Below are 19,823 nucleotides of genomic sequence, written 5' to 3'. Positions count from 1 at the left end.
TGAATGAATGACAACTTTCCTATCCAACCAAATATAAGAAAGTCTCGTAAAGTATACCTGGTGTTTGATAAGTAATTGAGGCAGCGGTTGCCAACCTTTTTTGGTTTGAGGGCTAATTTACATTTCAAGGATCACTGGCGGTCTACTTATCTTATTAGACCTAACAACGAGAGCCTAAAAAAGGAAGCAAAGGGCCAATACCATAAAATTGACACTGATTATTTTATTTTATTTTATGTATATATTTATTTATTTACTTATTTATTTATTAAATAAGTTTTGACTTTAGTACTGTGTGTCTGGTACCTGTTTTGGGCCGTATCTCCCCATTAGCATCTTTTCATCCTTTTAATGAGAAGGTAATTCTTTTTTTACATAAACATAATTACTACAATTTTATTCTTTCGTAAACACTCATTTTAACAAAAGTATTTCACTTGTTGGGCATCAGTAAAAAAATTACTCAACTATTTTGTACTTTCTATCGACGCGTTGGCTACCACTGATCTATACAGTCACCTATTGAGGAAATCATGGAACTGCACATTTTATTGTGAAATAAATGCACTTAGTATATTGCTATTTTATGAAATGAATCTTGGGGAGGATTGCGCCATTGGCCTTGAAGGGAAAGAGCACCCCTGATTTTAGATATACAGTGCAGTTGAACGTTCCTATTTCTTTCTAAAGAAAATAACACCTTACATTATTTAGAGTGAATTATGTACGAAACTTGTCAATAATAATAATAACAATAACGAATTGTTGGTTACTCCCAATGGAGAAGTCAAAGAATATGTACATTTCTTATGGTTATTTAATATGTGATTCAGTTCAACAAGGAAAGAAATTAACTGTTACAACAAAGCTCTTTTCCTGATACAACAGTTGAAAATACAGAGAGGTAAGTTGAAAATACAGGGAGGTAAGTAATAAAATATTCTGTGACTATGCATAATAAAATCCGTATAATATGACAGAGCACCGCGGGCTATACCTCTCGCGGCTTGCCGGTCCAAGCATTGGCCACACCTGGGTTATAGGATAGAAAATTGCGGGCTAGCAAGGGTAGAGACAAGGGGGAGGGTGGGGGCACCGGTTGATTTTTTTTAGCTTCCTTCATCATCTAATCATGACTCATCCCAATGGTCGCGATTAGACAAAAGTGGTATAAAAGTGACATAAAAATACGAATAAATAGAAGAAATTCTGATTTAAGATGTATATTTCATACAATCAGGAAAGCAACAATTCCAGATCATTAATAATAATTCACTGTACATCAACATGGCGTCAGTTGGTTGGTTTCTCGCAGAAGAATGCACGTGGGTGTGAACAGCTCACGTCGTTCATTCGGCCGTTGATTCCAAACTCGCAACAATCCTCGGAATTAGCATTGTTGGGCTCACCTTGATTCCAGTCTAAGTAGTAACCAGATTCAACGATAGGGTCGCCTGCAAAGCAAAGAAAGGAACTCATGTACAGTACAACGTGTATCATAATAGAGTAAACGACTTTTCAGGTTCATTATTTTTTAAATATTCTGAAACACAACAATGTATAACAATGAGAAAATCTTCAAGTTTTGTTTCATGCTATGCTCAAGACTATACCATTGTGACGACGCTGGTGTAGTGTTAAAGAAAATGGCGACTTTCACAGATCTTAAAGTTCCAAGCCCTTACACCCCTAGACTTCTGCATTTGGGGCTTTGTGAAAGACAAAGTATATGTGCCACCTATGCCGCAGAATGTGCTACAGCTCAAGGAGATTAATTGATTAACAAAATTCATACAAGAATCATCAGATGACTGAAAAGTAATAGTCTCTTAAACTCAAAAATAGTAATTTAACAACTAGTTCTGATGAAAAAGTTAGTTACTAAGAAAAGCCCTTGCTTTGGTGGACGAGGACTTCTTGTGAAAAGTGTGGCAAGAACTAGAATTATTTTGAAGGGATGTGTGTCGCATAACTGTGGAAGTCACATTGAACATTTGTAGCCATTTGTAGACATTCATAGAAATTTGAAGTGTTACTGATTAATACACAATAAATATCATTGTTGTATTCCATACAGTTTAATCGAAATAAATTCTAAAATTTGTTTACTCTATTATGATACAACCTGTATATAAAGTAGTAGCGTTTTTCAGAATTGTATTTTGGAGGGAACTGTATTGCTGCGTGCAACGATTTCTGATTCGTATCGGGCAGTGGAAGTTCTGCAGGGTAGTCATAAAGTCCCTGGACGATGAATAGTCCGCTGTGTTCACCGGATGCTGGTTTTTCTCTGTGTGAACGGGGACAGATGGTATACAAGATCAAGATAGATGACAAGGACCATCTTACCAAATCGTTTCACTTTCAGATGCTACCCTGTTTGCCAAGGTACGCCCGAACTTCCACAGGAAACTGTAGATATGTTTGTAGCCTAGAGTGCGCGTCAAATCTCCTGCATATGGCGATAGCCAATAGCAGCGCACTTCAGCGGTGCCATGTCGAAATCTCACACAGAAAAGAGACAGCGTGGTTGGGCGGAATAGGCAACGCCGCACGTCTGTGATTCGCTAGTGCTGTTCAGCCGTTCAAGGCCATATGCAGGAGATTTGACGCGCGCTCTAGTAAACACAATACAGTGCATTTACATATCGCTCGCAATTCCAGCTGGCGGCTGGGAAACAACCAATCAGAGATCAGTTGAATTCTCTTCGACTGACATCGGGCGTTTTCGAGTCACAATGCACCCAAAATTTGCTGTCGGAACGAAAGAAATGAGTGTCGGATACACAGCATGTTGCCAAATGTACTGTAAAACGGGTGTGAGAGAGAGTTGAGCAGCGCCGTTACTGAATAAATGTTGTACAATAGTAGAAAAAGCACGGAAAACTGCGCTGTACATACAAGCTAATAAAACAACTGACAAAACAGACGTACGCTTGGCAACGTTGTGACGGGAGAGCGATGTTACTCCTACAGCTTTTACTTCGCAACTGAGGTTGTTGACACTCATCGAGCCACACTCCCCGGAAAACGATTGGTGGGCAGATGGAGCTATGTTGGTCAGCCGCCAGCTAGACCCTCGATCAGTTATAGTAGATGGGTAGCTACGTTAACGACCAAGGAGCGCGCCCACCAGCTGCAACAATCACATTCAACGCACAGTGTTGCCACACATCTACTCTACGCCACCTTGTCCCTCCGCGCAGCAGCACCTTCCCACGGTCTTCACATTGAAGTTGCAAAGTACGGCAACAGCGTATCCGCAGTCATGTGACTGAGACTCCACGTGGAATAGACGAGCAGAATAACAGCTGCGCCCATTGACTGAAGGTTGAGTGTGATTGGACGAAAACAACTCGCCCGCTATTTATCCCCACGTTCATGGCGGCGGCATTCTTCAGTTCTTCGACGTTAACGAAATAAACGCGTGGACTATATAAATATAGCTACGGTTATGAGTGAATATCACAAATGGTGAACGTTCTTCAAATATACGACCGTTAAATTATGTAAACATCAGGCGTATTTGGAGATTTATTTGGGAGGAGGGGTCCGAACCAAGTGTCTCAGAAATAATAATAATAATAATGTAAACGTTAAAATTAAAATAATAACATTATAATATCCAATTAAAATAATGTTAAGTAATAAATATTAAATTAATACTATATTGCTATTATTACATTAATAGGTAAAAACGGTGTAAGAATAGAGATATAAAAGCATGTATTCACTATCTAACGTATAGTTAAGATCGCTAGAAGTTGTATAAAGGCAACTGTCCTGGCAAGGAAATCAATGTCAAATAGATAACAAAATGAAAAAAAGGTAAAGTGTTCCCCTGTGCTTAGCACCACGCCATGAAGGCGTATAGGGGGTGTGGGGGTAACGCCCCACACTTTCTTGATCCGGTCGTGAGTAGGGGTGATGTGATCAGCATCACGCCCCTGACCGCCTTTACCCCCCAGGGTTTCCCCCAGGTACCCATGTTATTCGACGCTGGGTGGGCGCCGGGGCCGCTTCCATCGTTAGAAAAGTTCCCGGATTTGAACCGGCCGGGGATCGAACCCGGGACCTTTAGCATGGTAGTCAGACGCGTTACCGACTGAGCCACCGCGGCCAACCCGATAACAAAATGAATATTTATTAAATAACATGAAAGAATGTTAGATTCAGTTGACGAAAATTAAAGTTTCAGATTAATATCTTTCGTATTGTTATCCAAAATTCGGCGGAAATTAATAACCCTCGATTATACAGCAAATGCTAAACGAATTTGATGTTTGTACTTGGTAAGGTTTTGGGAGGAGGGGTCCTGACCCTTAGGCTTCGTCCCTAAATAAGTCCTTGACAGTGCGGGAGGATAGTCTACTCTCAAGCGTCTCCCAATAAAATAATTATGTTCTTGTTATACAACAAAGGAGTCATTATACTACATTAGCTTTCGCTAAGATACACACACATCAAATTAATGTTAAATAAAGGAATTATACCCTGTCCCAAATATCTCTAGAGCAAGGCCGCGCATGGTGTCAGAGAAGGGGAGGAAATCGAGTGGGCAGAGCGAAGCAGTACACGCTGCTGGGAAGGCTGGTAACTGCAGTCGCTTTTCCCCCTCCTCGCAATCACATTACCTCACGTGTTCATTGGTGGAGCAGTCTCGCGTTAGTTCTTGCGCAGAGGCTTGTTTTCGTATATAAAAAATAAATATAAACTGCCTTCAAATAAGTTGAAATAAATTACCCTCGATTACACAGCAAATGCTAAACAAGTATTATTTAATTTTTGTGCTTGGTAAGTCTTTGGAGGGGTCCGGACCCCCTGCCCCCCCTAAATATGTCCTTGGTAAACACCTACCGAGAACTGTCACCCATTGCCCCTCTCTTTCGCGGTCGTTGTAGCCTATATAGGTATGGGTGTAGTAGCTGTCGCTGTCGATGAACCATTCCACGAGCATCCTCTTCAGCGCATGCGCCTCGTACGAAGATTCGATGACCGCAAGATGACCGCCTTCTTCCTTGCACGTCTCCTCTGCATCGCCCCAGGTTTTCACATCAGTGTGTAGTTTATACAAGCCCATGCCTTTGTTGTTTTCATAATCGCCGTATCTTCCAAGAAATCGCAGATAGCCTAAAAAGTTTATGTGTAATTACGCAGTGGTTGGAAAGTTACTTATTTTAAAAGTAGGTGGAAAGGCTATACCCATTATGGCTTTATGCAGGATTCGACGTTGGTACTTGTTCTTGGCTAATTATGAATATGAAATTGTGAAGAAGAAAATTGTTGAAGTAGAGGATCTATTGTCAAGGTTGCTGTTGCAAGGAGAAACAGTTGATATCGACGGAATTCAGTTCATAAATGCAATGGAAACCTTGACAATATATTCTCTACTTCAACATTTTTTTTGTACACTATTTCATATTCATTATAGACGAAGATGGAGGGACAACAAGTATTATTTAATTTTTGTGCTTGGTAAGTCTTTGGAGGGGTCCGGACCCCCTGCCCCCCCTAAATATGTCCTTGGTAAACACCTACCGAGAACTGTCACCCATTGCCCCTCTCTTTCGCGGTCGTTGTAGCCTATATAGGTATGGATGTAGGATGGAAAAGAGTATATAGATCTTGCTCAAGATAGGGACAGATGGAAGGCCTGTGTTGCTGCAGCCATGAACCTTCGGGTTTAAGAAGGCTAGAGAGTTAGTTAGTTAGTTATTTCATATTCATAATTAGCCAAGAACAAACACTTAAGTTCAATCGTGGACGAAGCCATAATGGGTTTAGCCTTCCCATATTTGCAGTAGTTCCTATATTCATATGATCAGCATTTAGAAAGTTATGTATTTAAAAATAACCGAGTCATAATTACTCATTTGAGAATACAAGTTATTTACAGTTACCGTTAAGTAGCAAATTACTATTACGGTTTATTCGAGATGAAATATAACTCATTAAAATATTTCATGCATGAATTGCCATCCTCTCTCTTCATGGATTACATCAAAATGTTAACATTAATTTTCATTAAAACATGAGGAGTTCAGAGCAAATGTGGCGTAACTTCACTTTTCGTGAAAATTGAGTTACATGTATAACTTAGAAGTGTGCAGTATCAACATTTCAGTGCTAGAAGTAAGTGCCTCCTAAGTTTCAAATTCTTGCTCACAGAGGCACCACTATGTTTGTGCTCCAACAGCTAAATATAGGAATAAGTTATCTAAATATGCCTTTCTCTCAAAACTGTATTCAATGGAGTTACGCCACTTGTACTCTGATACCATTATATAATTAATCTCATAATTTCCAGCTATAATTTCAATCACACTCTGTTCTATATTCAAAAATAATTTCTCCTATCTGCGATACTTAAAAATTCTTGTAAACTTGTATTAGTCACCAGCGTAGAGACTCGCATCAGGGTAGCCTTGTGGGAAAATTCAAAGATTGTAGATTAGATTTAACTAATTATTTTCCGAGAAGTCACTTCACTAATTGCAAATATCGAACAGTAATAATTCAATAAAAAATCTTTCTCATTACTCGGACAGAGTTTTCCGCAGGCTAGGTGAACTAGAAGCTATTTCTTAAAGACACAAAATAAGTTAATTTAAAACTGAGCTAGATATTGCTGTTTTACGAGGGAGGGAAAAATGAAAACCTTAAAAGTCCAACAAAAATTGAATGATAGACTGTACATAGTTCAACTTTATATAACGCAACTATTAACAAAACAACTTCAAGGGTCCAACACTGATCACCTGAACTGAACTTAAAAACGCCATATTTGTTATTTTAAGATGGTGCCTCCTCCACACACTTGCACCAGTGAAGAACGGTGGTTTCTTGCACTCTGGAAGCCTAAAACGTACCGAAATTCTCCCGTAAATGAAAATTCATTATTTCTATACATGCTTACCACACCAGCAAGTTCGCAAATGAAGAAGGAAGTTCGACAAGGGCCTCAATTGGCAGGCAGTGGCTTAAAAGTGACTGAACGTATCCCGAAGATTATTGTTCTTGAAGTATAAAGGCACTAACTAACTCAAACTTGCACTTATATATGATCAGCATTGGGTCTATGCTAAGATGCAGCCAACTTGTTCAACCCTACATGAAGTAATCTACTAGATAAAAAAACAAAGACAACTGAAGGTTTTCCACTTGACTCTCCCTTGTAGATTGAAATTTACCTGAACCGTCAAGACTAAAATCGTAACAGTCGCCATCTGGAGCTATATCGTTTACTGGCCCTTGCACATCTTGCACATCTGGACGAGGAACATTGGTTAGATTAATCATCAAGTGAGTGAGCAAAGTTACGTTCATGTTTGGAGTTTACCTGTAACAGAACATAGTTGTGCAAAATGACATTATCAAACTCTGAATTACAGTTCTTCTTTGTATATACAGGAATGTCAAAAATAGTAGTAGCATTGCCTGTGTTAATATTTTACAAACAAAGTTGAAATAATTGTAACACTATGATATCAAATTAAGTTTAGTGGGAATCCCATTGAACCTAAGCATTTCCTACAACGAAAGAAGTATTTGACAAGAATCATGTTGCAAGCAAACACTTAAATTTTCGAAACCAATATGAGGGAAATGGTGTATTTGTTTATGTCTTGCTGTTTTAATCACGCTGTCGAATGAATATTTGAAAGGAAAAGTTAAAGGTTATTATTAACAAGTTGTTTCCTCTGTAATCGGTTTACGAATGTTTAGATGATCTGGGACTATAATTCATTTAGGTAAAATTTCGCCCAAACTTGAAAGGGGAGATCCTTCTGTCTACTTAAATGCCTGTGGTTTCTTCCAAACCTAAGACCGAATTATACAATACTTTCTGATTGAATGTGCAGACCCTAGATTGACTTCAGAACTGTAAAGGTGCAAGCTGACTGGCCCGGCTATGGAAGCATTGTGAAACAATCCATAGTATTTTCCCCCAATATTTGTTTGTAAGTTCAGGCTAATGGGAAGTTTAAGTGGAAGCAACCTATGTTTAAAAAAGCATGTACAATGGACAAACTAGTAGATCGGCACAACATGAAAATCCAATGCAAGAGCAAATTCCCAAACATGTCCTACTACATACTTACCTCTACAGCGTTGAACTAGAATTGATGCAAAGCTTCACCATCTGGAAACACCCTTACGAGTATGGATCGAAATAATCAACCATATTGTTGGCATTTGACCCATCGCATAACAGGAAATGAAACGATAAGATTGCAATGTATCGCACATCACGTACTCATGTGCAAGGGGGAGCTATCTCCTGTCCATGTGTAAAATGAAAGGAAAGTTTATGTTGATATTGGAAAAATTGAGGAGTCTTCTTCCTTGTTAGCCTACACAAGGACCATTGTGTTTCAAACAGAATTTGTTATTATGTTTTATTATCTGTAATTAAATATTTGCATTGGTAATTCATATTTGTGTGTGAATGAGGGGCTGATCTGCTCATATCGTAAATAAGTGTTAGTTTGATTTCAACTGTAAGTACGGTGTGTTTTAAACGTCCTTCAGGATTCTAAAAACTTATAACTTTTAAAGTAATAGGTTTGTTACAACAAAATATTTGCTTTTTACACAGAGGAAACTTTAAAATTAATGTTTGCTGTGGTTTGGTTCATCGCCAGATATCCAGCTGGACACCATTCACGTCCAAACACTGTTGAAATCTTCATTTCAGTCCGAGAATGGGCGTATTAGTGTGTCGTCACAGCAGACGACGAGCTGGAATTGAGTCGAAAAAATAAAAACGTGTTCTTTTCCCTATCCAACTACATTGAGTTTCCCATTGCAAAGGGTAACTTTAAGAATCGTGACAGCAGTTAGGAAACAAAAATGTGATGTGGTTGGTTGATTTGGTATTTTAAGTTCACTTTATGCACAGTAAGGCTAATCGGGACTGGACCTACAGTTTAAAGTGGGATCCGAACCACTATGTGCCTCCACCAGATATCGAACCCAGGACCCCTTGATTACAAGGCGACGATGCTACCACTGCGCCATCGGGAGGCCCAAAAATGTGATGTGCATCGTACATCAATGTAAAGATGAGATTTCGGAGAATATGTCTATATATAACATATACCTTACAGATGAGAATCTAAAGAATAAATGGAGTAGGAAGTCGAGTAAAGCGAATGCTCCAAAAGAAATCCCAGCCAATGGGCGCCGTCCGTTCAATCACCTGAGGCTGCTGATTTCCTATCATCCATATTGGCAGCGTGTCCGACTTGACATCGGCTGAGCTTCGGGATGGCTTCGGCTGTGCTCGGAACTGGAATGTCCAACCTTTGCAGAAAAATGCATGATTTTCTTACTCCGGTTATTCTTTACCTTATTCTCTGTAAGGTATGTGTGATATTCTCCGAAATCTCATCTTTACATTGATATACAATAAGCATCATAATTTTGTTTCATGACTGCTGTCACAATAATTATAGCTACCCCTTCCGATGGAAAATCCCATTGATTTGAATAGGAAGAAAACACGTTTGCCCCGTTGCTTAGACTCGGTTCCTGGTTTGTCGTCTGCTGCGACGTCACCACTAATATGATCCATTGCGTTCTGACAGTGCTCGTCCGGAATGTTGAGAATCACATCACGTATCTTGATCTTGAGAACGTCAGGATCTGTCAGTTTCTGTGCATACACCTGGGTGTCTTGGCATGTCCCCACAGCCAGTAATCGCATGGCGTAAGGTCTGTTGACCTTGCGGGCCAAGATGAGGGTTCTCTTTTCCCTGCATCGACGCCCATGTTGGAATCACGTGATCGCGTGATCAGCAGTGTTGGCAGAACAAATTTTTAAATTTTCCTCTGTGTAAGAAACAATATTTCGTTGCAATAAACCTGTTAATTATAGCTTTTTACAATCCTGCAAGAATTTTAAAACATGCTGTATACTCTGTAATTCTTGGTTCTTGCATGAGTTTTCAAGAAGTTTAGATGAGCCAATATACTGGTAAATTAAACTTTCAGCCCTCCCCACGTGACGAGGGTTGAAGTATAAATATGGATTCTCTGGCAGAGAGCGAGACAGGGTGTGTTAAACCGAGATTCAGTGTGAACAGTTATCTTACGGACTTCAACAGCCTCCTCCTATCAGTTTACAAAGCATCAGGCGATTCCGTCGATGCTGGCTTCCACAGTCGGGTCCGTCGTGGGGGCCCACATTAGACAAAGCAATGTGTATGAGATAAATTAGAGAACGCAAATTGAAGAATCCGAGACCTATTATAGTGTAAATAATGTATAAAGGCCATTTCTGCTATTTTCAGCAACTGCAACGTTAATTCTGTAAGTTCTTACCTATGTCAATTTATTCTCAGTGCTCTGGTGAGGAACGGGAAGGGAACCCAAGACTAGCGAGCCGAATTTGTTGTTTATATGGGCTTTTCCTACCAGAAGTGACCCGGGTAAGAGTGGTGTGTAAACAGAATAATGGGTGCACTAATTTCAAAGAAGCGAACTCAAGAACGGACGAATTATTTTCACCTTGCAAAAGATTATACAAGGTGTCCGGTTTCAGACTGACACGTTTCAAATCGTTACCGTAGTTCACTAAACAAAGATAAAATACTCTTTAAGTAGATAGTAAATATGCCTTTGAGGCCAATTCTGATTTCTTGACCAAACGACCACAAAAAGTTGAAAAACTCACTTTCTCTCCCTGTTCCGCGCCTCATTTATTGCGCTGACGATGTTTCACGGGCGCAGAAAAGCAGTGATGAGTGAAAGATGAGCTCTCATCCTCTCATCCTCTCATCTTCTCATCTTCTCATCTTCTCATCCTCCAAAATGTTTGTAGATCGTGACCTTTGTAAACCTCTCTCGAGAACGATGTGCCACACACATACAGACACACATACACTCACTTTCTCTCCACGTTCGGCGCCTTATTTATTGCGCTGACGATGTTTCAGGGCGCAGAAAAGCAGTGATGAGTGAAAGATGAGCTCTCATCTTCTCATCCTCTCATCCTCTCATCTTCTCATCCTCTCATCCTTGAAGGACCAAATGTTTGTAGATCGTGACCTTTGTAAACCTCTCTCTCGGGAACGATGTGGCACACACATACACACGCGCGCGCGTGTATTATTTTCTCTCCCTGTTCCGCGCCTCATTATTGCGCTGACGATGTTTCACGGCGCAGAAAAGCAGTGATGAGTGAAAGATGAGCTCTCATCTTCTCATCCTCTCATCTTCTCATCTTCTTATTCTCTTATTTTTGAAGGACCAAATGTTTGTAGATCGTGACCTTTGTAAACCTCTCTCTCGGGAACGATGTGGCACACACATACACACGCGCGCGCGTGTATTATTTTCTCTCCCTGTTCCGCGCCTCATTATTGCGCTGACGATGTTTCACGGCGCAGAAAAGCAGTGATGAGTGAAAGATGAGCTCTCATCTTCTCATCCTCTCATCTTCTCATCTTCTTATTCTCTTATTTTTGAAGGACCAAATGTTTGTAGATCGTGACCTTTGTAAACCTCTCTCTCGGGAACGATGTGGCACACACATACACACGCGCGCGCGTGTATCATTTTCTCTCCCTGTTCCGCGCCTCATTATTGCGCTGACGATGTTTCACGGGCGCAGAAAAGCAGTGATGAGTGAAAGATGAGCTCTCATCCTCTCATCCTCTCATCCTCTCATCTTCTCATCCTCTCATCCTCTCATCTTCTCATCTTCTCATCCTCCAAAATGTTTGTAGATCGTGACCTTTGTAAACCTCTCTCGGGGGAACGATGTGTCACACACACACACACACACACACACACACGTGCGCGTGTATTGTGACGCAAGCAAACAGACAAAATAATAATAATTGTTGTTTTTTAGGATTCCTGGCCCCCTGGCGTGGTGCCCAACCAAAAAAGTAAAGGTTTTCCCGTATGGCCTTCGAACGTAGAATTGATTGACGTGCGGGCGAATCTCTTCTGGAATGTTTTTCAATTCGTACATCTGACCATACATGCTATTCATCATCAATTTAGCTGTGTTCTGTTTGGCGTCCATTTCGAGCAGTTTGCCTGGCGGTAAAGTCTTATTGTTTTTTTTAATTTTTTGATTTTTTACGCAAGGCCATGATCTTGCGTATGCACGTGGCGTTTAGCGTGTCTCGTGAAAAATACACGTGAAGATCAGCTTCCGTACAACTGGCTGGATTTGTAACGCTGCGATAAACATCAACTTCCGTGCCGGGCAGAACGCCTGTTCCGGCGTGGAATTTGCGCCACTCCCAAGTTCACGTTGAAAGGGGAGAGGCCAGCTGCTACTTTGGCCATGCACATGCCCCCTTAACTTGCCCCGTAGGACACGTTCTGTTCTCTTACGAGAATTAATATAGTTTGTCATAGAACCCTCCAATTCATGACTTAGCAAAAAAAATCTGTTTGCGGATTCATCACGTACGCCTATATGTGAGAAAAAGTATGAATAGAACCTATGCTCGGAAATCCAAAATGGCGACCGGAAGTGGGGTTATCTTGGAAACAGTAAAACTTAGGAGAAATCTGTTTGTAGTTTCATCATGTACACCTATATGTGAGAAAAAGTATGAATAGAACCTATGTTCGGAAATCCAAAATGACGACCGGAAGTGGCGTTATCTTGGAAACGGTAAGACTTAGGAGAAATCTGTTTGCGGATTCATCACGTACGCCTATATGTGAGAAAAAGTATGAATAGAACCTATGTTCGGAAATCCAAAATGGCGACCGGAAGTGGCGTTATCTTGGAAACGGTAAGACTTAGAAGAAATCTGTTTGCGGATTCATCACGTACACCTATACGTGAGAAAAAGTATGAATTGAACCTATGTTCGGAAATCCAAAATGGCGACCGGAAGTGGGGTTATCTAGGAAACAGTAAAACTTAGGAAAAATCTGTTTGCGGATTCATCACGTACACCTATATGTGAGAAAAAGTATAAATAGAACCTATGTTCGGAAATCCAAAATGGCGACCGGAAGTGGGGTTATCTTGGAAACGGTAAGACTTAGGAGAAATCTGTTTTCAGATTCATCACGTACACCTATACGTGAGTAAAAATATGAATAGAACCTATGTTCGGAAATCGAAAATGGCGACCGGAAGTGGGGTTATCTTGGAAACGGTAAGACTTAGAAAAAATATGTTTGCTGATTCATCACGTACACCTATACGTGAGAAAAAGTATGAATAGAACCTATGTTCGGAAATCGAAAATAGCGACCGGAAGTGGGGTTATCTTGGAAACGGTAAGACTTAGGAGAAATCTGTTTTCGGATTCATCACGTACGTCTATATGTGAGTAAAATATGAATAGAACCTATGCTCGGAAATCGAAAATGGTGAGTGGAAATAAGGTTATTTTGGAAACGGCAAGACTTGGAAAAAATATGTTTGCTGATTCATCATGTATGTCTATACATGAGTAAAAATATGAATAGAACCTATGTTTGGAAATTTGAACGAAGCGAACAGAGAGATCGAATATGATGTGGACGTAGGCGACGGGTTTGTTCATCCTCACAGAGCGGACCTCTACCTTCAATTTGATGTGGTGAAGAAAGAAAGTGGAGACGCGTTTCCCGCAGCAGCAAACTTGATACTTGTGGACAACTTCGTGCCTCACCTGTTCTCGCAGGTGGAGGTGAGGAAACACAACACCGTCATAGACAGAATAGATTATCCAGGCATCACGTCGACGGCAGTGGGAACGTTGAAATTATCCAAAACAGACGCAGCATACTACCAGGCCGGGGGATTCGAAGCCGGGACCAAAATATCGACGACAAGTCACACGGTGCTCTTTCCCATGCGTCTGCTGCCTGGTTTCTTCTCGGACTACAAGGAGATTATGTGGAAGAGAGGACTGCGCGTTACGTTTCGAAGAGCTGCCAACAACAACGATGCACTGATGCACTGATGCGACGCAGTTCAACAACATACAGTTCGACATGCCAGATTTCATCGTAGTGCTTTTTTAGACTGGGAGGGACAAAAATCAGGAAAAAGATTCCAGGAAGTTCGACGACTGCAAGATCAAGAACGTTTATTTGAAGAACAGTAGAAACGAAGTGTTCCCGCACGAGAATTACAACCTCGACGTGACCAAAAACGATTACCTCAAACTTTACGAAGCGTTCTCGGCTTACAAACGCGTGACCGAGGGAAGCGTGGACATGTACTACACGCCCAGCGAATTCAAAGCATGGAGACCCATGACCGTCATCAACACATCTAAGAGAAAGAAGGTTGTGGTCAACGATCGAACCAACATCAAGATCGTCTGCGAGTTTCACGATGCCTTGCCCGAGGATATCCTATGTAGTGGAACGTGGAGAGAAACCTTGGTGATTTTTTCGAGTAAGATGTTGGCAACACTGCGAGAAAATAAGGCTTATGCCTTACAAGAGCAAACTATTAAGGCGAGCCTCACCGAGCCTCATTTTCGGTCGCAGAATTCTCCATTTGGGTCTACTAATGTTGCCAACTCACTAGGCCGTATCAATATTGCGCGCTCAAGCATGATTTAATTTTATTATATTTTCAGATTCACCACAAAACAAGGTGTTGACAGGCAGTGCGTATATATATTGTAAGAAGATGTTTTATTATCAACCTCTACTTCTTGCAGTACATCCTGGACACAGCGTTGCAGGTTAACAAAGGATTTTTGGTCAGTATATATTTTTTTTTTTTAAAACTGTTCGGTTACTCGCTTGTTCCTGGCATCATACACAAAAGTTTTCTCCGCGATGAGGATGACGCTACACAGGGTGTCGGCAGGCAAGGCATCGTGGAACTCGCACACAATCTTGATGTTGGTGCGATCGTTAACAACCACCTGCTTTCTTTTAGATGTGTTGATGAGGAACATGGGTCTGCGAGCTATGAACTCGTTTGGATTGTAGTACACGTCCACGTTACCGGAAGTCACTCGTTTGTAAGCTGTGTACGCCTCGTACAGTTTCAGGTAGTCCTCTTCTGCGATGTTTAGGTTGTAGTTCTCACGTGGGAAAACTTCGTTCCTGCCATTTTTGAGGTAAATGTTCTTAATCTTGCAGTTGTCGAACTGGCTTGAATTTTTCTTCTGATTGTTACCTCTTCCTGTCTGGAAGAGTACGGCTGCAAACTCGGGCATGTCGTACCGAATGTTGTTGAATTGCGTGGTTACGTCAAATTCGAAATGATTGCCGGAAGCAGGTTTTTGCACACACTGGTAGCCATAAAACTGAATGGACACTTGAGGATTCTTCAGGATGTCGGCTTTGTACTTGAGAGCATAGTTTGATTCGTATTCTACCACTGGCACGCGCAGCTCCATGGACCTTACAATACACTTGGCAGCGTCGGGTAGTGTGTTGGGAAGCAAGGTAGTCCCGTCCGGGCCCAAAGTGCTGTATCGCATCAGTGCGTCGTTGTCGTTCGCAGCTCTGCGAAAAGTGACGCGCAAACCACCCTTCCACATGATCTCCTTGTAGTCCGAGAAGAAACCGGGCAGCAGACGCATGGGAAACAGTACTGTGTGACTTTGAGTTTTGATTTTTGTACCTGCTTCGAATCCCCCTGCCTGGTAGTATGCTGCATCGGTCTTGGAGAGTTTCAGTGTTCCCACGGCAGTCGAGGTAATCCCGGGGTAGTCAACCCTATCGATGACGGTGCCGTGTTTTCTAACTTCCACCTGCGAGAATAGGTACGGCACAAAATTATCTACGAGTCTTAGGTTTGCGTTGGCAAGAAATGCTTCGCCGTTGTCTCTCTTCACTACATCAAACTTGACGTACAAATCAGCTCTGTGAGGGTGAATGAATCCATCCCCGACGTCCACATCGTATTCTATCTCTCGATTCGCTTCGTTAAGGTTAGCAAACGTGCGACGGTTGGGAGGGAAGGACTGCAACTCGTAACTTTCGATTTGTTCCATGATGGCTATTTATTATATGTTAATCTCCACGACGGCAGTGGTCGCGGCTCCTGCAAAATCAACCACCTCCCCCTTTTTGTTTGTCACTGCTAATTCTATGTTGTCTATGCGATTACGAGATACAGGAAAGTATATCGGTGGGGAGGGTGTGTAGATAATTGGCTCCATGAACTCAGAGTTTGGTTTGAACGTAACGATAATACCTGTCTGCTTGTGACTCCCTGGGATGCCGTCAGAGGATTTGGTGATCATATCTTGATTATTTTTTTACAGAGCAGTTCGGGTAGGTTGTTATTTATAGACCCCACCCCAATTTTTTTTTTTTGTTTTGTGTTCATGGCGATGGTCGTACCTAATGCGGCGACCCGTTCGCCCAGCGAGACGTCTCTGCTGACGAGTCTCCCGAAAGCTGCGTGCTCTAACTTTCTGTCAGCATCATGACGTACATCGAGATCGGTATTGGTATTGTAGGCAATATCGTGATCCTTGCATGCAGCATCCAGGGGATTCACACCCTTGTCGCCTCTCTTTAGTCGCTGTTCGAGTTTGGTACCGGGGCCGCGGTACTGGTAACCTGGCAAGTGCATCTTGAAGGGTAGCTTGTTGATGATGTCGTTCACGAGACCTCGACCTTCGGCCATGTTCCAAAATTTCGGAGGTAGGGTGTTGATGATTTTGATGAGGTACCCTATGCTTTTGTTGTTATTCACAATGAAGTTGGCAAGCTTGGAGCTAACCATGTCCACAATTCCTACCTTCTCGTTGCGAAAGTTGCTGTTGCCTGCATTCTCCTCTCCTGCAATAACCAACAACCTGTCTATGAGCTTGCGCACGTCGTCAACCCACACAAACTCTTTGGGCAGGTTGTTGTAGAGTTTGACGCCGCTGCCTGTTTTGACCTGGTTCCATATCGGCTTGATGAGGTTCTTGTATTTTTCGCCGCTGCTAGATTTGACGCGATTCTGCGTAGCGTCGTTGTTTTGGTACAAGGCATCCGTCATGATCAAAATTTCCTTGTAATTTTGGTAATCTTCGTCTGTGTAATCTCTTGGTTGCTTTTTTGGTGATGAGTTCCCACAGTCCAACCGTACCAGGAAAATTAACGACTTTCTAAACGTTGCAACGTTGTGAGAAACGTTTCTCACAACGTTGCAACGTTTAGAAAGTCGTTAATTTTGTTTCTGTATTTTCCGTCGTTGGGTTTCCTCGTCATGTCGATCGTCGCGAATCCGAAATCGTCACTGTTCCAGCAAGAAGAGCAACGTTCCGAAAATTGATTGATCAACAGGCTGTTGAGTTTAGTTCGAGAAAGACGAGGTTTTCGGATTGTACCCAACCATGGAACTCAACGAGGGGCGTGGTTTGGAAAATCGGAAAATCGAAAGTCGCGTTCGAGGGTGACAACGTGAAAGTCAATTTGGGTGAGAAAAACAGCTGGAACAGGTATGCCGGTACGGTTGGACTGTGGGAACTCATCACCAAAAAAGCAGCCAAGAGATTACACAGACGAAGATTACCAAAATTACAAGGAAATTTTGATCATGACGGATGCCTTGTACCAAAACAACGACGCTACGCAGAATCGCGTCAAATCTAGCAGCGGCGAAAAATACAAGAACCTCATCAAGCCGATATGGAACCAGGTCAAAACAGGCAGCGGCGTCAAACTCTACAACAACCTGCCCAAAGAGTTTGTGTGGGTTGACGACGTGCGCAAGCTCATAGACAGGTTGTTGGTTATTGCAGGAGAGGAGAATGCAGGCAACAGCAACTTTCGCAACGAGAAGGTAGGAATTGTGGACATGGTTAGCTCCAAGCTTGCCAACTTCATTGTGAATAACAACAAAAGCATAGGGTACCTCATCAAAATCATCAACACCCTACCTCCGAAATTTTGGAACATGGCCGAAGGTCGAGGTCTCGTGAACGACATCATCAACAAGCTACCCTTCAAGATGCACTTGCCAGGTTACCAGTACCGCGGCCCCGGTACCAAACTCGAACAGCGACTAAAGAGAGGCGACAAGGGTGTGAATCCCCTGGATGCTGCATGCAAGGATCACGATATTGCCTACAATACCAATACCGATCTCGATGTACGTCATGATGCTGACAGAAAGTTAGAGCACGCAGCTTTCGGGAGACTCGTCAGCAGAGACGTCTCGCTGGGCGAACGGGTCGCCGCATTAGGTACGACCATCGCCATGAACACAAAACAAAAAAAAAAATTGGGGTGGGGTCTATAAATAACAACCTACCCGAACTGCTCTGTAAAAAAATAATCAAGATATGATCACCAAATCCTCTGACGGCATCCCAGGGAGTCACAAGCAGACAGGTATTATCGTTACGTTCAAACCAAACTCTGAGTTCATGGAGCCAATTATCTACACACCCTCCCCACCGATATACTTTCCTGTATCTCGTAATCGCATAGACAACATAGAATTAGCAGTGACAAACAAAAAGGGGGAGGTGGTTGATTTTGCAGGAGCCGCGACCACTGCCGTCGTGGAGATTAACATATAATAAATAGCCATCATGGAACAAATCGAAAGTTACGAGTTGCAGTCCTTCCCTCCCAACCGTCGCACGTTTGCTAACCTTAACGAAGCGAATCGAGAGATAGAATACGATGTGGACGTCGGGGATGGATTCATTCACCCTCACAGAGCTGATTTGTACGTCAAGTTTGATGTAGTGAAGAGAGACAACGGCGAAGCATTTCTTGCCAACGCAAACCTAAGACTCGTAGATAATTTTGTGCCGTACCTATTCTCGCAGGTGGAAGTTAGAAAACACGGCACCGTCATCGATAGGGTTGACTACCCCGGGATTACCTCGACTGCCGTGGGAACACTGAAACTCTCCAAGACCGATGCAGCATACTACCAGGCAGGGGGATTCGAAGCAGGTACAAAAATCAAAACTCAAAGTCACACAGTACTGTTTCCCATGCGTCTGCTGCCCGGTTTCTTCTCGGACTACAAGGAGATCATGTGGAAGGGTGGTTTGCGCGTCACTTTTCGCAGAGCTGCCAACGACAACGACGCACTGATGCGATACAGCACTTTGGGCCCGGACGGGACTACCTTGCTTCCCAACACACTACCCGACGCTGCCAAGTGTATTGTAAGGTCCATGGAGCTGCGCGTGCCAGTGGTAGAATACGAATCAAACTATGCTCTCAAGTACAAAGCCGACATCCTGAAGAATCCTCAAGTGTCCATTCAGTTTTATGGCTACCAGTGTGTGCAAAAACCTGCTTCCGGCAATCATTTCGAATTTGACGTAACCACGCAATTCAACAACATTCGGTACGACATGCCCGAGTTTGCAGCCGTACTCTTCCAGACAGGAAGAGGTAACAATCAGAAGAAAAATTCAAGCCAGTTCGACAACTGCAAGATTAAGAACATTTACCTCAAAAATGGCAGGAACGAAGTTTTCCCACGTGAGAACTACAACCTAAACATCGCAGAAGAGGACTACCTGAAACTGTACGAGGCGTACACAGCTTACAAACGAGTGACTTCCGGTAACGTGGACGTGTACTACAATCCAAACGAGTTCATAGCTCGCAGACCCATGTTCCTCATCAACACATCTAAAAGAAAGCAGGTGGTTGTTAACGATCGCACCAACATCAAGATTGTGTGCGAGTTCCACGATGCCTTGCCTGCCGACACCCTGTGTAGCGTCATCCTCATCGCGGAGAAAACTTTTGTGTATGATGCCAGGAACAAGCGAGTAACCGAACAGTTTTAAAAAAAAAATATGTACTGACCAAAAATCCTTTGTTAACCTGCAACGCTGTGTCCAGGATGTACTGCAAGAAGTAGAGGTTGATAATAAAACATCTTCTTACAATATATATACGCACTGCCTGTC

General features: G+C 42.3%; 1 protein-coding gene across 2 annotated transcripts in view; it reads right to left on the bottom strand.

Moving 5' to 3' along the window:
• The window catches only part of LOC145997324 (uncharacterized), a 90,797-nt gene that overhangs the window by 63,329 nt on the left and 7,645 nt on the right, over nucleotides 1-19,823 (bottom strand). The window contains exons 1-2 of one of the 2 annotated variants that reach the window (XM_083134237.1): nucleotides 8,103-8,160; nucleotides 7,191-7,339 (exon numbers count right to left, since the gene is read on the bottom strand). In XM_083134237.1, the coding sequence (XP_082990363.1) occupies nucleotides 7,191-7,326 (136 nt within the window). In that variant the 5' untranslated portion in view covers nucleotides 7,327-7,339; nucleotides 8,103-8,160. Of the gene's footprint in view, nucleotides 1-7,190; nucleotides 7,340-8,102; nucleotides 8,161-19,823 lie in introns of those variants that run through there. The other variant, XM_083134238.1, reaches the window with a different exon arrangement.

This window comes from Lepisma saccharinum, chromosome 13 (genome assembly GCF_977018435.1).
Source record: "Lepisma saccharinum chromosome 13, izLepSacc3.1, whole genome shotgun sequence".
In the NCBI taxonomy this organism is placed as follows: Eukaryota; Metazoa; Arthropoda; class Insecta; order Zygentoma; family Lepismatidae; genus Lepisma; species Lepisma saccharinum.
The sequence above is the reverse complement of the archived record's forward strand: the minus strand, read 5'-3'. Positions and strand labels throughout refer to the sequence as shown.